The 23906-nt window shown below is 29.5% G+C and overlaps 1 protein-coding gene and 1 pseudogene across 3 annotated transcripts in view; one reads left to right on the top strand and one right to left on the bottom strand.

The window, feature by feature from the left end:
* Positions 1–23906, bottom strand: part of LOC149891860 (uncharacterized) — a 39293-nt gene that overhangs the window by 3708 nt on the left and 11679 nt on the right. For 2 of the 3 annotated variants that reach the window (XM_090078429.1, XM_090078430.1), the window contains 14 exons: positions 21649–21827; positions 19983–20261; positions 19530–19795; positions 19068–19270; positions 18128–18348; positions 17849–17929; positions 17642–17770; positions 16974–17309; positions 16643–16822; positions 7697–7841; positions 2002–2093; positions 1649–1852; positions 1173–1395; positions 755–1034 (listed from right to left, as the gene is read on the bottom strand). In XM_090078429.1, coding sequence (XP_089934555.1) covers positions 1199–1395; positions 1649–1852; positions 2002–2093; positions 7697–7841; positions 16643–16822; positions 16974–17309; positions 17642–17770; positions 17849–17929; positions 18128–18348; positions 19068–19270; positions 19530–19795; positions 19983–20261; positions 21649–21827 — 2512 coding nt within the window. In that variant the 3' untranslated portion in view covers positions 755–1034; positions 1173–1198. Of the gene's footprint in view, positions 1–174; positions 339–748; positions 1035–1172; positions 1396–1648; positions 1853–2001; positions 2094–7696; positions 7842–16642; positions 16823–16973; positions 17310–17641; positions 17771–17848; positions 17930–18127; positions 18349–19067; positions 19271–19529; positions 19796–19982; positions 20262–21648; positions 21828–23906 lie in introns of those variants that run through there. The other variant, XM_090078431.1, reaches the window with a different exon arrangement.
* LOC149891861 (uncharacterized) lies at positions 4739–6974 on the top strand (annotated as a pseudogene).

Below are 23906 nucleotides of genomic sequence, written 5' to 3'. Positions count from 1 at the left end.
GGTTATGAACAGAATATTGGCTAATTATAATGTATAAAAAAAATATGTTTTTCTCCAACTTTTCTTGAAAAATACAAGATTAAAAGCAACAGCAAAAATGTGGTTTTTAAACAACAACAGCATTAAAACCCACAAAAAAAAAATTTCTTTATCTATTTCTTGTAGATGTAGTACCTTGATTTCATTGACCTTATAGTCATAGTCCTTGGTTACAACACTTTTTTTAATTTCACAATCAGCAATACATGTGACATTAACTGCCTCCTTATCTTCTGGATTCAAATTGAAAATAACATTGTTTTCAGTATTCTGCTGAACATCAATACCAGGAATTTTCACTGGAAAAAGCAAACATTAAAACAAATTTTACATTGAAAATAAAACTTTTAAGAAAATAAAAAAATAGTACATAAATAACGTGACAAAGGTAATAACTTTTATGTTAGTATATATGTTTATTATATCATAATATAAAGATGTATATTTACATCATATTTCTTAGTACATTTCAATAAAGAAATTTGTTTTTTTTAATTAATGTAATGACTATGCAAAATTTGTGTATAAAAAATTTTTCAAATAGTGATCTATGAACCAGTTTGACTTTTTCATAAGGAATTGAAAAAATGTTCTAAGAAATTTTTGAATAGTTTTTTAATGAAACTTTCTAATTTTTCAAAGAGAAAATCACAAAAATTAAAAGAAATTAAAACCACTTAAAAGTAAAAAGAAGTTCATAACTAAATACCTATACTTTGTCTGCATGTTTCAATGCAATCTTGACTGGCAACATTATTGATCTCATTTAATTTTAAAATTTGATTTGCAATCATGTTGCTTACTGGCTCTAAAGCATCTGCAGCACTTTTAGCAGGATTATACAAAAGATCTTCAGCTGCTTTTTGTTGCATCAAAAAAAAAGTTCCACTGTATGCATTAACAAATTGTTCAGCTAAACTTTTGAAATGGCTTTCAACTGTGTTTACTATGTGAGATTCATTTCCCTCATTTTTATCAATCAAGTTTACATGAAGCTAAATAAATATATTGAATGCAACACTTTAGTTAATAGTTTAAAGATACACTGATATAAAAAAAAAACTGATATAAAAAAAGCAACAGCTATTTTACATATACATTTTATATAACTTTAAAATAAAAGTATTACTTACTAAAGGATTAATATCTTCAAAAGAAGTTAAAATTCATCTTCCTGTTGGAGGAGAACAAAGCTTTTTGCTTCATTAAAAAAAGTATTTTTATTTTGTAATTGGAAAAGGCCATTACTTTCTGTTAGAAGAGTTATTTCATCAGAAAGCCCTATTGTTTCAAGTGATCCACTCAGAATAGGCGCAAAACTTTGTTGGCAAAAATTCCAGTTCAACTTTAATTTTGCTAAAAAACGAAATAGTTTTAAAACTTTTACATTTGAACCTTGAAGTGATAAATAATATTAGAGCAGAAAATATTAGCATTTGAAACTTGAAGTTAAATGTTAAAACAGATGATTTGATGTAAAACAGATGATTTGATGTAAAAGCTGAAAATTAAGAAAGAAAATTACACTTACACTTAAATCAAAATTACATATTACTTGAAGTAATAGATGATAGTAAAACAGAAAAATTGCAAAAAAAGCTACACTTACGTCCCTTGGAACGATCTTTTTTGTGGAACATTTTAAAATTGCCATTAGAAACGTTTAATACTGGGAGCCATTCCTCATATCTTAAAAAACATCGCTTTATTTCCATCTTGAAATCAACTGCTTTAGAAAATCGATTTGCAGTTCCAAACAAAGTTAAAAATGAAGCTCGTGCAGTACGATTGCTAGCATCAACAATTACAGAATCTAAATAAATGTTACCCTTTGGTGAATCAAATATTATTTACAGTGAAAAGTATATTATTAAGCTTTCAAATATCATTAATGTATCATGAGAAAAAAGGTTTCTATTATATTAAAAAAAAAATAAAAAAAAAAAAATTCAATTTTCTAGCCTTGTGCAGTCCAAACCAGTAAAGATGAATTATGAAAATTAAGACCAGCAAATATGAAGCTTTCCTGGTAAAAGCTTTGTAATTGAAATTTTCTAAAGAAGCAATTACACTTCTATAAACAACAATTGAATAACATGGAATCAACTATAAGTTTATACATAAATCATGCAGAGGAACAATTTTTAAAAAAAGGTATTTTCATAAGTAATTTACTATTTTTTTTCTTAATTCTTACATTAAGTTGGGAGCTTCTTATAAATGCTCCATTAAAAGCAGCACACCACCTAACAGGCCTACCCAGGTGTAAGGATTGTAAAAAGTTATGTTGAACCATTTAATCACTACAGAATTAATGTATATAATTCTTCATTAAGTTAGCCAGATTATCCTAAATTATTAAAATTGTGTGTGTGTCTATATATATATATATATATATATATATATATATATATATATATATATATATATATATATATATATATATATATATATATATATATATATATATATATATATATATATATATATATATATATATACAGTACTGTGCAAAAGAAAGTAGCACCTAAGAGAATTTTTATATATTCAAGATAAAATGTCAAACAAAATGAAATTAAAACAAAGATATATGTACAAACATATTTTTTATTAAATTGTGTAATATAATACAAGTTTTATTAAAAACATTTAAATTTATAACTATACATAGAGACTTAATTAATATTTATTGCGACCACCATTATTTACAATAACATCTTGGAGCCTTTTAGTTATACTTTTATACAGATTTTCAATAAATGTGATGGGGATATTATACCATTCTTCTTTTAGAACATTCCAAAGTTCATTTACAATCTTTGGCAACCTTTCCATCTTCTTTCTGTCTAAGTAGTCCCACACATGTTCGATTATGTTCAAATCAGGGCTCTGAGGAGGCCAAGACATGGTTTTAAGCACTCCCTCCTCTTCCAGATTTGACAAACAATTTTTAACTAATTTGCAAGTATGTTTGGGATCGTTATCCTGTTGTAGGATAAAATAATCCCCCATCAGTTGTCGTCCAGAAGGCACAGTATGATTATGTAAAATATTTTTATATTTTTCACCTGTAAGCTTTTCTGTTATTCGAACAATGTCCCCTACCCCTTTTATTGAAATACACCCCCAAACTTGAATATTCCCCCCACCATGTTTGATAGTTGATGCTAGACATGACTCTTTCAATGCCTCTCCCTTTCTTCGCCTAACATACTGACGTCTATTCGTCCCAAATATTTGAAATTTAGATTCGTCTGTAAACAATACCTTGTCCCATTGCTTTTTCTGCCACTCTTTGTGCTCTCTGGCGAACTTTAATCTTTTTTCTTTATTACCTTTGCGTAGTAAAGGTTTTTTAATAGCTACACAGCCTTTTAATCCAGATTTTATTAGAGATCGTCGCACAGTAGATGCATGTACTAAAGTTCCACTAGCTCTTTTAAGATCTTGAACGAGTTCTGCGCTTACTTTCTTGCGATTTCGTAGCACTGTTATTTTTAAAAACTGTTCATCACATAGGCTTAACTTCTTGGGACGACCAGACCTCTTTTTATCCACTACATCACCAGTTTCATTATATTTTTTAACTATTTTTTGAACTGAGACTCGTGAACAATTCACACATTTGGCTATTTTAACTTGACTATAGCCCTCTTCATGTAAAACAATGATGCGATTTCTGTCATTTATTGATATCTTTGGCATTTTATTAGTACTGAAAAGTAATTTTATTATAAAACAAAACTTTTGAAAAAAAAAAATTTTTTTTAGACGAAAAAATCTGTAATTAACGCGAGAACTCAACAGTAACTAAAAATTCTTCGCCACATTCTTATTTATCAAAAAATATTTAACGATAATAAATTTAAACAAAATAATTAAATAGTACAGTGATTGATGTAATCAATTTCTAGTGTTGATCCTTGTCCGCAATAAATGAGCAAACATTATAAGTGGGTGAAAAATGATACGAGTTGAAACCATCTAATAAATATTAATAAAAAAATTATATTATTAACGAAATCATTAACTAAAATAAATATAGTTTTATTTAAAAGAATATCTTAGTTTAATTTAATAAAAACTCAATATTATTTACTTATATTTATATAAATGTGCATTTTTTTAAAAATTTCTTAGGTGCTACTGTATATATTAGGGGTAGTCATTTTGAGGCAATTTTTGAAAACAAAGTACATACCCAGCTAAAGTTGGAGCAAATATGCTAAAACTTAGTCAAAATTTTTTTTAGGTCAATCGGGTGACTTTTAAGTCCCCCTCAAGACTAAAGTTGTTAAGAAATTGTACTTCAAAAAATGAAAAATAGGGTATGTTCAGAGTGTTTGAGGGGGAATTAAGTGAAAAAATTATTTCCTTTTTTTTTTTTTTTTGTTATTTGTTATCTATATTTTCATTTTAAAAGGGTACGTCATCATGTTTTTTACATATTCTTGGTTAAAACGATATGTACGAAAGGAAAAAATGAAAATTTTACGTTACGCAAGAGATTATAAAAATCGACAACGATAAAAAAATTCTTACAAATAATGCAGAAGAAAATGTGCTGAAGATCCTGCACTGTATTTTTAAGTCACTAAGAGTTTTTATAAACAAATTGTACCTGAAATTGCATTACAAGAGATGTGAAGTAGATGATTGTGAATGCATTTTAGGCTTAATTAAAAGACCATTGCTTAAAGCGGGATTTCAAGTAATGTCAGATAAAAATATTATCAAGAACCTAATGAAGACGGACAAGAAGTATTCTGATTTGAGTAGAAATAAATACAGAAGAACAGCTAGAGACAAGGTTAATCAAGGGGAGTTCATTTCATTTTTGAAAAAGCTGTTTTGGATTGGTTCTACAGATTTAAAGAACCAAATTAGGAAGGATAAAAAACGCTCAGATAAAGATAAGCACGATGATTCAACTTTTTTGGAAGACCAGGAAGGATCGAGACATTTTAGTTTGGGATCAGAAGATAGAAAATTTAGCAAAAAGGTTTTATATTGTTTTTAGTGGGTTAATTTGACCTTTCTTATTAAAATTTGCTAATTTAACATACATTATTTGTTAATACACATACACTATGTTAAAACAAATTTTAGGTTTCTGAAGGTGTGAGGAAGAGGACAATGCTAGAAGACGAATCTCCTAAGATTGACGCTACCTCAGAATTAGACTTGAGTTTTACTGACACTGGCACTGATTCTGATTCAGAATTTGAACCCGAAGTTTGGAATCAGATGTTTGTAACATTACTGCCAAAGTCTCAAAGAATATTTTTGATGGAAATGTATCTATCTTAGCTGCAGCATATGATATCTCCCCCAATGTCTTACAAAAAGTAACTGGAGCAATTCTTCAAGATTATGGAGTTGATATCGCAAAATGCAAAGCCAGTGCTTCAACAGCATTAAGGAAGATAAAAAAAACTGCCAAGGATACTGCAGAAATTGCTAAATTAGATATAAAGAAGACCGTGGAAAAAAGCCGTTATCTCTGTATAATTCATTTTGACGAAAAGACTTTGTTTGAAATGAATCATGGAAAAAGACTGTAGAATGAAAGATTAGCTGTGCTCGTTGATATTGAGAGGGTGTCACATCTTCTTGGAGTACCTGCCTTGCCGTCTTCTTCAGGTGAAGATATGTATATAGGAATCATGAAAATACTAGAAGAATATGACCTCATTTCAAAAGTATGCGGAGTATGCTTTGATACAACTTCAAGTAATACTGGTTCTAAGAAAGGATCACTTATTAGGCTTGCAAGAGAGGTAGACAAATACCTTCTTCTACTAGCATGTAGGCATCATATCATTGAGCTTCATTTCTAAAAAGCAGTGATAAAAGAGAATACCGTAGGGCCTGAAAATCCTTTATTCGTAAAGTTCAAACATATGTTTGAGAACCCTAAATTCAAATACAACAAAAATAACCTGACCTCTTTTGATTGGAAAACCGTGGAAGGAACAGTTTTGAAGGAAGCTGCAAGGAAAACTTTAGATTACTGTGAGACCTATATTACTAAAAAATGCAATATGAGGAATGACCGAAGAGAGTTGGCTGAACTAACCATGCAGTATTTATCCCCTTCTGCACATTTCAAATTAAAGAAAACTGGAACTGTTCATCAAGCTAGGTTTTTAGGCAAGAGTTTATACTACCTTAAACTTCAGCTTTTATGCAAGCAACTGACATTTGTGCAAGAAAATGATAATCTACACAAAGACTTAAACTCATCTGCGAGTTCATAGTATATTTTTACTTAAGGTGGTACCTTCAAGCACATAAAGCAATTCAATCTCCTGCGTCTGATCTTGATGCAATCTTTCAGATGAATGAGTATAAGAAAGTTTGCTCCAATCCGGAGGCAGTAGACGCTGTGTTAGCATCTCTATATAAGTACACATGGTATCTTGATTCAACAATTATTCCCTTGGCTCTTTTGGATAAAAATATTTCTAAGGATAAAAAAACAGCCATTGCAGATGCTTTGCTTTCCTTCCAAATGCCGAATCCAGATTTTTTTAAACATAGAAGCTAAGATCGAATAGACAAGATTATTATCATAAATAATATGAAGGTACCAACCCTTTCTCTTTTGGTTAATGAGTTTTCATATTTAATTTATTCAATTGTAGGGTTGAATAATCAGAGAGTGAGAGACTGGTTGTCACTTCCACCCCAATATTGGCACACCCAGTCCTCGTTTAAGAATTTTGAAAACTTTGCCAAAGTGTTAATTGTTGTCAATTATCATTCTGAACGAGTAATCGGAATGATGCAGCAGTTTGTGCAAAGATACAAAAATGAAGATGACAAGCAGAACAGACTTTTAACTGTCAACAAAGTAAGGTCAACTTTCAAGGTTTTTGGTGTGGGAAAAAGTGATATTACAAAAAATCAGAAAGCCTGATGTCACTCTCTAAACTGAAGAAAAGGAAATTGTAGACTTAGGAAATTGTTGTTCATTTTAAAATACTTATTTCAATTAATGCATAATTTTTGTCTTGATAGCATTTGTAAAGATTTTTATTAAATGGTAAATTACTTGTTTAGTTCAAAACAGTTTGTTTTTTTGGTTGATTTAAGCGAGAATTTTTGTGGCTGTCGATCTGAATGAACTTTAAGTATGAAAATACATAATTTGCTGATTTCATAACCTCTTGTGTAACGTAAAATTTTCATTTTTTCCTTTCATACATATCGTTTTAACCAAAAATATGTAAAAAACATGATGGCGTACCCTTTTAAAATGAAAATATAGATAACAAATAACAAAAAAAAAAAAAAAAAAAATGGAAATAATTTTTTCACTTAAATCCCCCTCAAACACTCTGAACATACCCTATTTTTCATTTTTTGAAGTACAATTTCTTAACAACTTTAGTCTTGAGGGGGACTTAAAAGTCACCCGATTGACCTAAAAAAAATTTTGACTAAGTTTTAGCATATTTGCTCCAACTTTAGCTGGGTATGTACTTTGTTTTCAAAAATTGCCTCAAAATGACTACCCCTAATATATATATATGCATATGTATAAAAATGAAGTAAGAAAGCCCTCATAACACTACAGATTTTCAAAATATTTCATATCATGACACTAAAAAATCAAATTTTTTAAATAAAAACCTTTAAGCAAAAAACTTACCTTAGTACTGAATTAAAATTTTCAAATGACTTTGTTAATGCTGAAAAATAGGTTTCTGCAACATTAGCCAAGTTTAAGGACAAGTTTCCATTCAGAAAAATTGAATTCCTATCATGGAATAATATCATGATTTGAGGTCCAAAGTCTAAAAAATAAAAAAGTATGTTTTCATCTAATATCAAAAAATGCTAAAAAGTACTACATTTTTTACACTTATTACACTTCTAAATATTTTACCAAAACAAAACACACAAGCACACGAAAGTGCAACAACATGTAATTTTTAAAAGCTTTTTTAAAACAAGAGAATGCAACTTATGACCATTGAAAAGCAAGCTAAAACAAATAAAATCAATTTAAAAACAAAAACCATGCAGAAAATTTGGTAGATTTTTTTCATAAAAAAATTACTTTAAAATTTTGGTGGTAAAACATTTTTTGTAGATTTCACTTTGTATGAGGAAAACACAATTGAAAGCAATATATTAAGGAAAAATAACATTTTTTAACAGTTATGTTAAACAACTGCTTTAACCTAACACAAGGAATAGAAAACATAATATCATAATAATAACAAAATTGGATAATAATACGGTTATATTCAACATAATGATTCTCTTGCAACTTTTTTAGATATTCATTATTAGGTTATCCAGACTTTTAAAAGTGAATGGGACAGAGACCATAGTCTTTGTCCTGTTTACGTTTAAAAGGCTGGATAACCTTATGTTCTTAGCTTTTTCTGCATTTAGTACATACATGCATCTAGGAAATTGGTTTATCTTTATTTTTTTGACAAACAACTTTTGTTGTTTTTTATTCTAAAGTTTCTTTTGTTCTTTCCTTTCTAAAACTTTGAAAAATTCTGTGTTTTAAAAAATTCTGTGTTTTAAAAAATTCTGTATTATTAGTAGGTGGTGGTATTTCTCTTAAAGTTGTTAATCTTTTAGAATTCTGTGTGTCGGGAGTATTCATTATAACACTTTTAAAAAATGGCAAAACTTACAAAAAAGGTAAATATAAATAATCTCTATGATTTACACAAATACCTTGCATTAATACTGTAGAAAGCTTGATTTATTTCAATGTAAAAGGTTACATTATCATTTGCCAAAATGTAATCTAAATAATTTTTTTGTTTTTTGTAATTTTTTATAAAAACCATTGTTTTATTTCTTTTCAGTTTGGTAAAATATGAATTTATCTTTTAAAATACAGCTAATATAAAGTGTAAACTAGTATTTTAACATTTTGATATCTGTGATGTGCCTATTCGATACAAATCATCCTTATAATAACTGGATAGCTCATTTTAAATAATTTTATGATATAAACAATATAAAAATACATATTTACATATGTATATTTGAGAAAGAAAAAATATTTGATGAGTTCAGATTCAATTTAAATGTTTTGCACAAACCAATCTTTTTTAGACATCTGAACATTTAATTCATGATTGAAATATCTTGATACATGTTTTCTTTTCCCAAGCTGGATACCACCTTCTAAACATTTTGCATTTGTAATATTTAAATTTCTTCACAGATATTCATTTCTTTGTTTAAACAATATAGACTTTTGATTTTAAGGAATGAATTACTGAGCTGGTATATGGGATCCATGACATTGTTCAATGAAGTGTTTACTTATTGCCCTGCTCGTGTGGTACTAGATAGACCTGCTAGTTTATATTTTGTCCAGTGATAAGGTATGATATACTTTTAAGTTGTACTCAAACTTAAATTTTTTTTAGATTTTATTATATCTCTGCCAACATTTAAGCAATACAAGTAACACTTTTTCTTCTTGTTAGGATTTTCAGCTTGCTTTATTCTAGCATTTTCTTTTCATGTAGTTGTTTACATGCAGAGGTTGGTTTTGTCTTTGTTGCTTTCCATAGATGCTATCTCAAGTAGTAGGACAAACATTACACTTCCATTTGGATTGATGACAACTCCAGTATTGATCTATAGAGGTTTGCCAGTGTATTGATGAGTTATGACCCTTGCCTGTACCTGTTTATCACCACTATTTCATTCACTGGAGCACAGCAAGTTTCACATAGTGTACTTGAAGTAAGTAATGTAAGTACTCATTCCCTGTACAATTACAAACACTTAGCATCCCACAAGCTTACATAGTGTACTTATGTTGCTTGTGAGGTGCTATGTGATTGTATCCACAGTTTTTACACATCCATAACACTGCGATAAATTATCTGAAAAAGCCTAAGAATCTACTTGAAATTGATTTAACTGATCCAACTTATTACTTATAGTATGATCGATGAATTTTGTTCCTTTAAATCCATTACATAGATATGCGCCATCAATTATTGCAACCACACTAGAATCTTCATCACTGCTGTGGTCTAAACTAAAACAAAATAAGAAAACTTTAAGCAAAAAACATGTGATAATTTTAATGAGGAATTCAGGTTTTTTTAAAATAAACAAATTTTGATTGCCTCAGTGAAGTATTCATTCCATTATCAACTTACACAACAATAATTATAATAATCTTTATAAGTTATTTTTAGTCCATTCCAGCATAAGTATGCCACTGTAGCTTAGAAAGTTCAGTAATTAGTACAATCCTTTGAAGAGCTGTTCTACTATTCCAGAGTCATTATTGTAATATTGAATGGTAATATTGTGCAGTAAAATAAAAAAAAAAATTTTATTAAAAAAGGTAACTAACCTTTCTTTACCTTCTAGCAACATCATCCCCTATAAAGCTTTTTGTGCTTGCATGTAATTGAGGGCCTCATCATGATTAACTTTTCAGCTGCATAATACTTAGGTTATTTTAAAGTCTATAATTTTTAGAGTATAGAAATTCTCAAGACAGTCTTGTAAAAAGAAGACAAGATCAACATTTAGCATAAAAAATGACAATATGTGAATATACAGGTATGTTATTCTCATGTCTCAAATTATTGGACATATCTATAAAACAAATGGAATCAACTCAATAACTACGTTACTTAGAAAACAAAAAGTATTTTAAAGCTGTCAAATGCCTTAAACAAAAAAAGAGAGAAACTTAAAGAAAGGAAGTCTTTCTAGGTTTGTAATTTTTTATGAAAATGCTTCTTTAATAAGCTTTGTAAGTTACTCATTCTGTAAATTATTACTTCAGTTAGTTTAGTTAATCATTTTGCAAAAGGAGAACTTTGCATTTAAATTTTTCCAAAGAAGTTAATACCAATAACACTGGTCAACAATGAATTTGCACCAGCTTTAATTTTAGGCTTACTAGATGTAGTTTTTCACGCTGATTCCAAATCTGTGTTTAGTTTTTCTCCAGCATGTCTGCATCTTGAGATAATGTATGTGTGTTTTTTGCACTAATATATAGTTTAAGTGTGAAATATACTAATGTTTCTTTATTTTCAGGGTAATTATTTCAATAAAATTAACTTATATAATGCCTAGAAATTGCAAAAATTCGCCAGACGCTTTTTGCTACATTTGTGGGCAATTTACATTGTCAGGGCAGCGAAAGAAAATCACTCCAGAAATCTCGAAAATTTACAAGCTGTATTTTGGTTGTCCTTTGGGAGATCAAGATAAAACTTGGGCACCACATGTGGCTTGTTATAGTTGTTGCAGTTTATTACGAGATTGGATCAACAAACGAAGGTCTTCTTTTCGATTTGCTCTACCGATGATTTAGAGGGAACCAAAAGATCATTTCAATGACTGCTATTTTTGCACTGTTAATACTGCTGGATTTTCGTCGAAAAATAAGCACCAAATTGTGTACCCGAATTTGGATTCGGCCATGAGACCTGTTCTTCATGACAGCACCCTGCTCATTCCAGTACCACCAGCTGATGGATTAGACTCTGTTGAAGAGGAATGTGTTGTTGATGTTGAACGTCAAGATGAGACTGATGTTGGCTTTGATCCAGATATTGACGGCGAAGAGCCCAAAGTTTTCACACAAGGTGAACTGAATGATTTGGTTAGAGACTTGTATCTTTCCAAGGAAAAAGCTGAACTTTTAGCGTCAAGACTGAAAGAAAAGAATTTGTTAGCAGTTGGTGTCAAAGTATCCCACTTTCGAAAGCGCAACAACGATTTATCTTGGTTTTTCACCATTGATGGACCCTTGTGCTATTGCAATAATGTCAATGGTCTTTTTGAAAAGTTATCCCAAGTGCATTCGCCTCGTGATTGGCGCCTCTTCATTGATTCATCCAAGAGGAGTTTGAAGGCCGTGTTGTTGCATATTGGTAATCAGAAGCCATGTATTCCAATCGCTCATTCCGTACACTTGAATGAAACTCACGAAAATATGAAAATATTACTAGACGCTATTAATTACAAAACTCACCAGTGGAACATTTGTGGTGATTTGAAAGTGATTGGTATGTTAATGGGTATGCAAACAGGGTTTACCAAGTTCTGCTGCTTTCTTTGTTTATGGGATAGTCGTGCTGTGAACAAACATTACGTAAAACGTGATTGGATGTTGAGAACTGAATACGAACCCGGTGTAAGCAGCATTCACCATATTCCGCTGGTTGATCTAGACAAAATATTTTTGCCACCGCTTCACATCAAGCTTGGTTTGATGAAAAGCTTCGTAAAAGCATTAGGTAAAACTGAATCTGCGGGTTTTCAATACTTGGTTGAAAAATTTCCCAAAATTAGTGCAGCGAAACTCAAAGAAGGCGTTTTTGTCGGACCCCAAATTCGAGAGGTTTTGAAAGACCATGGATTTGAAAAGTCACTTACTTCCGATGAAAAAGAAGCGTGGAAAGCGTTTGTATGGGTTTGTAAGAACTTCTTGGGGAATCGCAAATCGTGTGAATATGAAAATTGTATTCAAAAGCTACTCGATTCGTTCCAAAAAGTGGGCTGTCGTATGTCATTGAAAATGCATTTTCTGCATTCGCATTTGGCATTTTTTCCTGAAAATTTGGGCTCTGTGAGTGATGAACAAGGTGAACGATTCCACCAAGATATTCAAGTGATGGAAAAGCGTTACCAAGGATTCTGGAATGAAAGCATGTTAGCTGACTACTGTTGGATGCTTTATCATGATGAACCAAAAAAAGTCTTCAAAAGGAAGTCATACTCACAGAGATTTTAAGTGATTTATATGCTTTAGTCAACAGTCTTTAAACTATTAAATGTGTATAAATGTTTACGAATAAACCTAGTCACAGAGACTTTGACTTATTTGTATAGAAACTTAAGTGGTGCTTGAAATATTGAATGTTTATCAATGTTTATGTATTGGGATAAAGTACAGAATGTCCGAAAATTAAAATTCCAAATATCTCAAGAACTAGACGTGCTAGAAGAAAACTGAAAACAGATTTGAAATCAGCGCAAAAAACTGGCTTAGAAAAAGCTATTTAGATTCATGGTGCATTCAAAAAGTATTTTTTTGTTGACCAGTATAATTAATAAAAATTGATGGTTAGTTAACTTGCTAGACACCCATGCATTGATTTATTTTAACCAATGAGCACAAAATGTTCCTGGTTTCCAACAGACATTTATCATGATTGTTGAATTATGTATTGTTGAAGGTCTCTTTAACTTGTTCAATGGTTAATTTTGCTGCTCAGAGTAAATTTGTAAACTATTGAAAGCATTTTCAAACAAGAACAATTAGCATCAGGTCAATAAAAACTACTATTATACTTGAATGAATTGAATAATCAGAACCAATATACTTACAAGAATGTTAAAAAAGAAGTTAAATATCGTTATTTGAATTTTGCTGCAATTTGCTGACTAAACCTAATTTTATCACAGTTGAAATGGTTTTAGGAAATTACTCCTGAAGTACAGCTAAATAAAGATCACTATTTAAACATTTTTTGTAATTTTTTTGCAATTAAAAGAAATTTGCTAAGTAATTCAAAAGCATCATTGAGTGAAGAAGTGATTTTATTTTTTTAAGCACCTTAATGCTTTTCATTTTCATTTGTAATGGAAATTTCTCCCGTATACTAGATGATTTCTTTTTCATCTAAATACTTTCAATTGTTGAACAATTTTGCAAGTTTTGCCAAGGTCACTTAAACAAAGATCATTACTTATTAAGTTTTTCTATCAATTAAGGGTGCCACACATAAGTTTCTCATATTATTATTGCACTATAATGCAGTTATTAACTTACTTAAATTTCTTTACTTAGCAAACAGTTAAAATTTTAATTAACAATCAGGGTATATTTTTTAAACTAAAATAAACCAAAAAGCATTCAACCAGCTGACTTTAGAAAATACTCAGTTTAAACAAGAATGTTTGTTTAAACCAAGAATTAAATAAACTACATTTCAACAATACTTTACTCAGGTCCACAAAACAAAAATGACACAGGAGTGTTTTAATGCCCATTTTTTCAGGTTTTATCACAGCTGAATGGCTGCCCTATTTACCAGAACTCAATCCAATTGGCTACAATGCGGCATCAATTTTGGCATCCAGGGCTTGTGCTAAGCCTAACACAAAATCAGCAGCCCTGAAGAAATTCTTGTATTCCCCAAAACCCTTCAATCTATCATTGAAAATTTCAAGACATGTTTGAGGCTCTGATTGATATTAAAGATGGCCACTTCAAATCTGTTTAAATATATTGTTACCAAAGGTCTATGGTATTGTTATTCATACAAGTTTTTTAAATTTCATTCACTTCATAAGTTTAAATCAGAAAATAGTTTAGCCATTTAGTTTTTGTCACCATGTATATTAGTTCTTACTTTAATCAACTTTAGAGAGCTAGGCCACATCTTTTGCTTTTCACATGATATTTTCCTTAGTTTTTAAAACTTTAATTTCTGCATAAAATATTGATGTATTATGCTTTATTAAAATAATGTGAGAGTTTTAGTGAATATTAGCTGTCATGTAAATACAGAAGACATTGAAGTTGCTGTACCCAAAAAAATGTTAAAATACTTTTTTTTAAAACTTCAATTTCTGCATAAAAAGTTTTTAAAACTTTAATTTCTGCATAAAATATTGATCTATTATGCTTTATTAAAATAATGTGAGAGTTTTAGTGAATATTAGCTGTCATGTAAATACAGAAGACATTGAAGTTGCTGTACCCAAAAAAATGTTAAAATACATTTATTATCACAAGATTAAATGTCGAGCTATAATAGGATTTATTATGTTACTATCCAATTAAACTCTTATTTAAACAATTTTAAACATGTTATCTAAACAATGTTAATGCTGATAAAACTATTTTATTAACATTTTATTTTTCTTTTTTTAATTATTATATTATGTATTCAGTTTCAATTATATTTCATGATTTTAAAAAAAAATTTCATGACATTAAATTTAGCCTTAAATGGCTAAGCATTCAAATTTAATATTTCAAGTTCTACTGTTTAAACTATTATATTGATGTTTTTTTTCCCTGTAAAATCTTTAGAAGCATATTTATTTTCAACTGTTCAAGATAATTGTTTGTTCACAATACATTTTACATTAGCATACATCTGTATGTAAACCTGATTAAAAGATTAATGCTCTTCAAAAAAGAATTTTGTTTGAAAAAGTACCATTTTTTGATTCCCATTAAATAGAGCCTTTTATTAAAATATACTGCTTCTGAATTGAAAAGATCTCTATTGGAGTTAAAATATTTGGTTATAAAAAATGCTTTATCTTGTAATTTAAAACTTTTAAGATTTTTGATCTTTGAAACAACTTTCATATAATTTACATGATAATCATAACAACTTTGTCTTTCTATTTTTCTTTACATCATATTTTGTTTCTAAATGATAGGCCAGACTAATGTTTACTATGAGACATATTTTAATTGCTCTATAAGCATATAAGGAAGGTAGTTTGCCAATTACTTAATAATTCTTGCATAATACTAAATGCAAGAACCAAGAATAGACATTTTAAAATCTATTCTGAAATGCTTTCAAAAGCTCGATGTAGCATGGTGACAAAAAAAGGACCTGTGTTACAATACACTCAGAGCAGTTTGAAATTTGGAAATTTGAAAATGTGTAATATGTAAGTAATAATTTTGTTAAACATAATTTTTTTCTTTACATAGAATTATAAACATAAACTATCATGTGGAGCACATCATGTTGTTCTGTTGCATTTACATACTTTATGATTGTAAAGCAAAACCAGTGCTATAACAGTTATGTCATGGTGTGTGCCTTTATTGCAAGCTAGAAATTCACTAGCTTTGTTAATTTGTAGCTATTTTTCTGAAAAATGTTAATTTACTAAAGTATGTAGTCTTTTTTTAAAAAAAGGGTGTGTGATGGCTTAAAAAAGACTTCAAACATGAAATCTGCAAAGCCAAGTTACTATAAAAAAGATATTGCCATTCATGAATAATTCCAAAAATACTTTTTTGTTTTACAGTGTCATGGATAGTATAAATGCCAGTATAATATAGGTCAAGATTTATCACAATAGTCATGACAACACTCAACATGCAAGTTAAACAACCAACAAGAAAAGAGCTTGAATAAAAATATAACATTTCAAAAAAATATTTTATCATATTTTTTAAAAAGGCAGGTAAGCTTTAAAAAAAAAATAATGATAATAGAACATTTGATTTTATCTTATATGGTAGATGACATAATATCAGAAAAAATTTAAATAACTTACTGCAGACTTTAACACAGAAATGTTTCATATAGCATATGTGTTTAACATGGTATTAATATGTTATATATGGTATTGTATAATATTTATGTTCCTCTTTTTCTTTAAACTTGATAACATTGTGAAATTGTTAATATCATGAAAGTAGAATTCAAAACAACAATTAGTTAAAAACTGTTAGCAAAACAGTTACAAAAATGATTAAAATTTGGATTGTATTGAATAAAAAGCTAAATCATTTATAAAAAATTTTTTTGAACTTCTTGAATGAGATAAAAAAAAAAATATGAAGATTGAAAAAGTTTAAAACTTTTACCAAAAATGGAGAAAACATTATTCTTTGCAATACTTTTTCCTTGGCTTGCTTTAAACCTCACAATAGTGTCAGGATTTTCAATCTCCAATTCTGAACTTGTTGCTATTTTTATAGTCAACTTAAGGTCAGCATCTTTACAGCTAAGGACAAGTTGACCAGAATCAAAGCTTGCGATTATACCTAAAACAGTTTTAAACCCTCAGAACTTTAAGATAAAATGAGATGAAATTTAAGATGCAAATAACAATTGGTAAACATAAAACTTATCTATAAAGAAACTACTTTTAGATGAATAAGTTGTGAACCACAAAAAGGAGGAAATAAAAAGTACCTTTAGAAGTGAAGCTAATAGATGAGTCGATATATTCTATATCACTTTCAACAGATAGTCCAATCATTCGTATAATATCTGGCTTTTTAACAGCATTGGCTTGTTTAACTGATTGCACTTCTTGTTTTTTATGATGCTTAGTATGCTTTTTGTGATGACGACTGACTGAAAACACTGGTTTATTTTCTGATACAGTTTCATAGGTCTTTTGAAATACTTCTTTTAAGTGAATAGAAAGATTTTTAACTTTTAAATTTGGATTTTCTTTTAATTCATATTCTGATCTATGAAGCCCATTTTTTGCAACAAATTCAAATGATGCTTGAGAGATGCTACCTACAAAAAACACATTTTTTTAAAAAAAAAAAAAAACAGCTAATGGCATTAAAAATAACTTTAGTTCAGATTAAGTTCATACTGAAAAACAACATAACAATTGAGTTCATACTGAAAAAGAACAACATAACAATTGAGTTCATACTGAAAAAGAACAACATAAGAATGCTCAAAAAAACTTTTTTTTTTTTGCACACAAAAAACACCTACCTCTTACTTTATAAAGTAACTTTGTTAATTTATATTCAGTAATTGAGTTCATGCAGAAAAAAAACAGCATAATATTCAAAAGAACAGTTTTTCTTTTTTTTTTGGACACAAAAAATACCTACCTTTTCCTTCGTCAAAAGTAGAAAAGATCTGAGAATTGTTTTGAATAAAATAACAAATATCTTGTTTGTTTTCACCTTCTTTCTCACACTTAGAGTTTAGAAATGAAATTTTTCCACTAAAATGAACACCTAAGGTAAAAGTATTTTTTCATTAGTTTTTTTGTTAAATAAAATAGAAAAAAAGAAAAAAAAAGACTTAATAAAAACCTGGTTCTGCTAATTTTTTCAATGTTGGTGTGTCAAAGTATTGTTTCAAACTATCATCCTTTTCTTTTGAAATAAGGAAACCTGAAATGCAAATAGTTTTAAATTAATGGCTTTGCTAAAAAGTGCTGTTAAAAAAACGATATAGGTAAAACAGTAGAGGAAAAAACATTGCTAACTCTTTTTCTATCTAAAAGATTTCTTAATTTTTATTTTGATACTGATTACAAAAAGGGACTGTAGAAAATTATCTTGAACAAACAGTCAAAATTAAAAACTCACAAAAATTATCAAATGCCAACCAAGGAACACCCTCCAGTGTAATATTCAAAACTTCTTCAAAAAACTTTTCAAACAGGACATTATTTTGGCAAATTCCAACAACCATTCTTGCTTCATATTGGTTGTTAACACCATTATTAGACACAATAATTTCTAGCAAGGTGTTTGATGGAGATCCATTATTTTCAGCACTTGCATATGATAAGGAAACACCTTTAAACCTTGATTTAAAAATAATTACAATAAAATTATAACAGAAAATAATTAATAATTTAACAGGACAAGGTTCAGCTGATATATAATAGCGAGTCTTAAAAATTTAAGTATGAATGCAGACTTCCATAGTCTGAAAAACCTCCTTCTAATTTAGAATCATTTAGTTTTTATTTACATGGGTGACAAATTTGGTAAATTTTCAAAGTTTTAATTTTTATCTAAATATTTTATATATTTATTTTATATTTTTGCAACCACATATATATCTTCTATATCTCAACTTTAGATAGTGCACTTTTTTGACTGGTTTAGACATCAATATAACTGCAAACGGAAGAGTTTTGTATGGAAGTTTAGAGCTGGTTGCATGATAAATCAACAAAAAGAAATATTAGCAATGACATATACTGTAATGATTGCTTTACCAGTAGCAAGCTAAAGAAATAAAACGATACAACAGCCTCAACAAATCAGGGACTTTTACAGGAGGGCTCAAAGTATTCTTTAGAATGGACTACTTTCTTTAATTAGATAGCCTTAGATAGCAATCTTTTAGATATTCTGTCATTGAAGAGTATAAAACAACAGCAACAGAAATACTTGAACATTGGTGTTGACTTCGATCTATTAACTTAATGTCACATGCACAGCACAAGCATGTGGATGTCAGTATTGAAGGTCAGAAAAAAAGATTGTATGCAAATAAAAAATATTACTAACTCACTTTAAAACATCTGAAGTCAATGTTGTAGCCAATAGTAAAGATGATAAAGGCAGTACTCTTAAATGTTCAAAGTTCTTGTGGTTTTCATCTTCAGGTAAAAATAAAACATTTCCAGCAACTGATGTCAATTCACTTATGTTGTTTACACTGAAATCACCAACTAGATTGAAACTCTCGTCTCTTTTTTCTATTTTAGCAACAACCTAAAAAGTTTAAACTGCCAAATTAAAAAAAACTTTTATTTCATCATCAACTATATTGAATGCTAATCTTTGTGAAAATTGCTGCTGCTATCAAATATATTTTTTTTTACTTGTCTGTTTTTAAATATATTTTTAGCAATTTACCATAATTTTTTAAAAACAATTTTCATGCAAATGGTTTTCTACAAATATTGTAGAAAAAAGATACAAAAAACTCATAGAAGCTTTTTTGTCTTTAAAACTTCAGAAAGCTACACACCATTCTTCCCAAAACTATGGCCTCTCCATTCCCTGAAACCTCCCAGTTATTTTCTTTCAGTTCAACTGTTAAATTCATTCCTCTTAAACTAACCAAGTTGTTAACAATATCCCAATCTTCATCAACTTCACAATTAAGTGAAACACTGTTTCCATTAAAAACAAGCTCTTTAAATACTACTCTTTTTTTTAAAACAGATTTGTAAGGTTCTTCCCTAAACTTTTTACTTGAACTTAAGAAATTGTTGATTATATCTGAAAATGGACCTAAAACAGAAAAAAAAACTGTTAGAAGATTAAGTACTCAAAAAATATGTATTAAAACCTAAAGTGCTATTAAATGAGCATTAAGCACAATAAATGAAACAGAAAAATGTAAACAAATCTAAAACTACCAAAAAAAATAGTTTTTTAGAAAATAAAACTTGAAAAGAAGCAACTTTTATGAGGCTACCTGTTATATTATCAAATGAATAAACCTTCACAAATGAAATCTCTTCTTTTTGAGAAAATAGAGCTGAATATCCTATTTCATTTGGTAATGCATCAACAATTCCATTACTGCCTTGGTCTGGAGAAACTAATTTTATAGCTTTGTGAGCTTTTTGACGCCACCTCAAAGTTGCTCCTTTAGGCATTACCACAGTATTCATTTCTGTTATAAAGTCCTTAGTGAGATTGCGATGTTTGCTGCTCATAATCATAGGAATTTCTGATGTGCAAAAGGAGAAACCTAAAATAAAAGAAAAACATAACAGAAACATTTAACACCCTAACTTGTGTGTGTTTGTAACTAAAAGCTAAGTGAAATTTCTAAAAAACAACTAGAAAATGAAAATAAAACTTTTAACGAATCTGAGAAAAACAAGCAACTATGTATTTTAACTAACATGTGCAACCAGAAAAACAGTTAAATCTATCCTTTAGAGATTAAATCCTCTCTCCCAAAACTTTTAGTTCTAGGAGGGTGAGGAGTGCTCACCTAATACACAAGAAAAGCTTATGCAGATGAGGATCAGCTAGACAACTTCTGGCATGGCTCATCTGAGACCAGTTGGGCACGCTCTTATCATTAGTTTTCTTAAAGAACTTAATTCTCATCCGAGGTGAGGATGTGATAAGTGAGTTTGATAGTTCCAAGCAGATTACATCTTTGAATTCTAACGATATTAGAATTTTAACATCGTTATAATTTAAAGATGAAGATTACCATAATAGATATTATCTACCAGTAAAAGAAATTTGTGTCCTACTGAGACCTGCAATCTATGCTTCAGTAGTATGGATGTTAAGATCAATATGATTTTATCTGCTTCAGATCTCAAAGAGATTAGATCAAAATTGGGGTCAAATTGACCAAAAGAGTTAAAATGACAACATAAAAATTGACTAATAATGCATCGTTAAAAAACTATGAATGGTTTGCAAAGAGGTGAATTTAGCATCTTTTCAACTTGACATATCTCTTGCTGCTACATCTGCCACTGTTTATGTTTTCCTTCAAGATTTGATAAAGCAAAACATTTGACTCTTGAAGTTGCTATTTCAGAAGTTAACCCTAAAAAAATCCTAATACTATGGCATCATCAGTGAAACTGATTGTGGAAGTACCTATTAAATTAGATATTTGGTGAGATATTATAAAAGTGATGAATAAGCAAAAAAAATTCTATAAGAAGGGAAATAGTAACTGCTTTCATTTTCATGGAAAAAAAACTGCAGATCATGACTTTCAACTACTTAGTTTTTAGAAATTTCATGCTACTTTAGTGCGCAACAATTTTTTAGACTTTTAATTTTTCTACTTATGTCCTTAATGTTTAATTTTATTTCAAATTATTCCTTTATTTTTACATTTACTTAAGTTAATAAAAAGTTCATTTTTATATAAAAAAAAATTGTTTTGAAAATAGTACATAAAGGGAATGTAGCTTAAAAAATACCCTTGTTAGATTATCAATTTTTTGATGTGCGACATTCATTTTTTAAGAAATATTAACCATTGTTTACTTTTTACATTAACAATATTCGAAAAGAAACTCATTTAATTAGTAACCAAACTAAAACATGATTATCTGACATGGTTATTTATGAATTTATAATTCAGTAGTCATACTCACATTTAGGAGATTCATTTTGGTACTGTAGAAAATTTTTGTTTAGTTTAGATTTTATTTCTTCATCAATGAACTGTAGCCGGTTTTTGTCTTCTTCAGTTGTAATTACTTTAAAAAATCCTACTGAAGCTTCAAATGAGTTTTCAAGCTTTTGGTAGATAAAGAATGAGTTGTCATCAACCCTAACAATAGTAAAACAATATGTTTATACTAAAACAAACAAAATTAAAACAAAATTTGGTCTACTTAACTCACCTATTTTCTCCTATCAAAAAAGAATTATCCAAAACTTTCAACAAGAAAGATACTATACAAAAAAAAACCATCATCCTTTTTTATCAGCAATTTATAAATCAAGTAACTATATAATAAAAAGACTTAATTATGCAATATTTAATTTTGAAACAAAAATATTTCAATGTTCAAAGTGTTTTATTAGGAACTTAAAAATAGAGACCGCCGATTCGTTACTGTTTATCGGTTTGCGGATTGTGCACCGAATTATCTATGCTAAACGGTTCAAATTACTTACGGATTGATTTGATCCGAAAATAATGTATCAGAAAATAATTTGTTAAAATTTTTTCGGATTTTTTTTTCGGATTGCAATCCGATTCGATACTTTCGGATCGGATTGCAATTTGAAAAATTTTTTTCAAATTGGAATCAGAACTGATATTATTTTTACGGATTTATACGGATTCAGAATAAAAAAAGCTTTTGAAATAAGATTCATTTTTATTTATTAATAATATTCAAATATACAATGAAACGAAATGATTTCCTTGTTAAGAAATAAAAAAAAGTCAAAATCACACTGAAAGTTAATCATTTTCCAAATTCATTTCCTGGCCACACAATGTCTTGAATTTTACTGAGTTGCTTAGTGTTTTCTTTCATATAAACCAACATCTCAACCTTTGAGATTGAAAGATTGGTTCTTCTAGAGCTGTATATATTCCCTGCTGTTGAGAAAACTCTTTCAGATGTTGATGATGCAGCAGGTATACAGAGGTTTTTTTTGGCCAGCCTTGACATAATTGGGTAAATATACTGGTTTTGTTTCCAGAATTCCAGTACATTTGTATTTGCTGGAACTGGTTTTGAATTCAAATACCCCTCAATTTCAGCAGAAATGGCTTTCTTGGTGCTTGTTTCACCTCCAGGATTAATGTAACCTGCACCAAACACTTTCTTCCTCAGTTGTTCAGTGAAATCAAAGTCGTCATCATCTTCATCATCCAACATTGAAGGGGAAGGAGTGCTTTGGCTAGCCAAAATTTCTTTTTTTGACAGTTCTTCCATAGCTTTTTTTACTGCAGTTTTGACTACTTCAAATTTTTCCCCCTCATCCACAAAGCACATGCCCTTGCTGTTAGGATCTAAAAAATAAGCTATAGAGAATTCAATATTCATCAACTCCCCTTTGAATCTTTTGTTTAGATCTTCACTGAAATAGTGAGCAAGCTCTGATGACACCTCGGTTTTTGGCTTGATCATTGACCCTTGCTAATCTTCCTCTGATGTTGGTAAAAGATCTGTCAACTTACAACCTCCAGAAACAGTAGGGTTCGGATTCTTTAAAGAATGCATCGCCGGAAGAAAATCCACCACAGACTCCATTTGATGGAGGTCAGAGTTCCATCTTGTGGGGCATCTCTGTACTAACTTCGTTCTGGAGTTATTTAAGGCTTTGGCAGCATTAACTAAAGTCATAGCTTTTTGAGAGGACTGGTTGAAGTGACCTACTAATTTTGCTATTTTTTGGTTGAAAATTGACCATTTTGGACATCTTTTATCATCGACAGCACCACTGACAACTAGATTTAGACAGTGGTCGACACACCAAGTTGCACTTTGAACCCCAATTGATTTCCTAACACCTGCTTGGACATTAGCTGCACTGTCGACTGTTATCCAGGTTTTGACTCCAAAATCAAGTTCCAGTTTGTTGATAGATTCATTGAGCTTCTTTGCAATATTGTCGGCAGTATGTTGTTCGGGGAAGTAGGACATTTCCACCAAGAAGCGCTTTAATTGGAACTTTGAATCTATATAGTGGAGTGTAAGGCTCATGAAAGACAAATTGGTGTGATCAGCGGTCCACACGTCGGATGTAAAGGCCACTCCATCAAGATTTGACTTGTCTGAATTGAAAATGTTTTCTAGTTGTTCCTTGATGAATTTAAAAAGGAGAGGAATGTATTTTGTAGAAATATTCTTCGCTGTAATGGCTCTGAATTGACCGTTGGTTGCAGTTC

The sequence above is a fragment of the Hydra viridissima genome, unplaced genomic scaffold, assembly GCF_058129835.1.
Source record: "Hydra viridissima isolate aposymbiotic clone 2 unplaced genomic scaffold, HvirCarnegie_v1 scaffold_2, whole genome shotgun sequence".
NCBI classification, from domain to species: domain Eukaryota; kingdom Metazoa; phylum Cnidaria; class Hydrozoa; order Anthoathecata; family Hydridae; genus Hydra; species Hydra viridissima.
The sequence above is the reverse complement of the archived record's forward strand: the minus strand, read 5'-3'. Positions and strand labels throughout refer to the sequence as shown.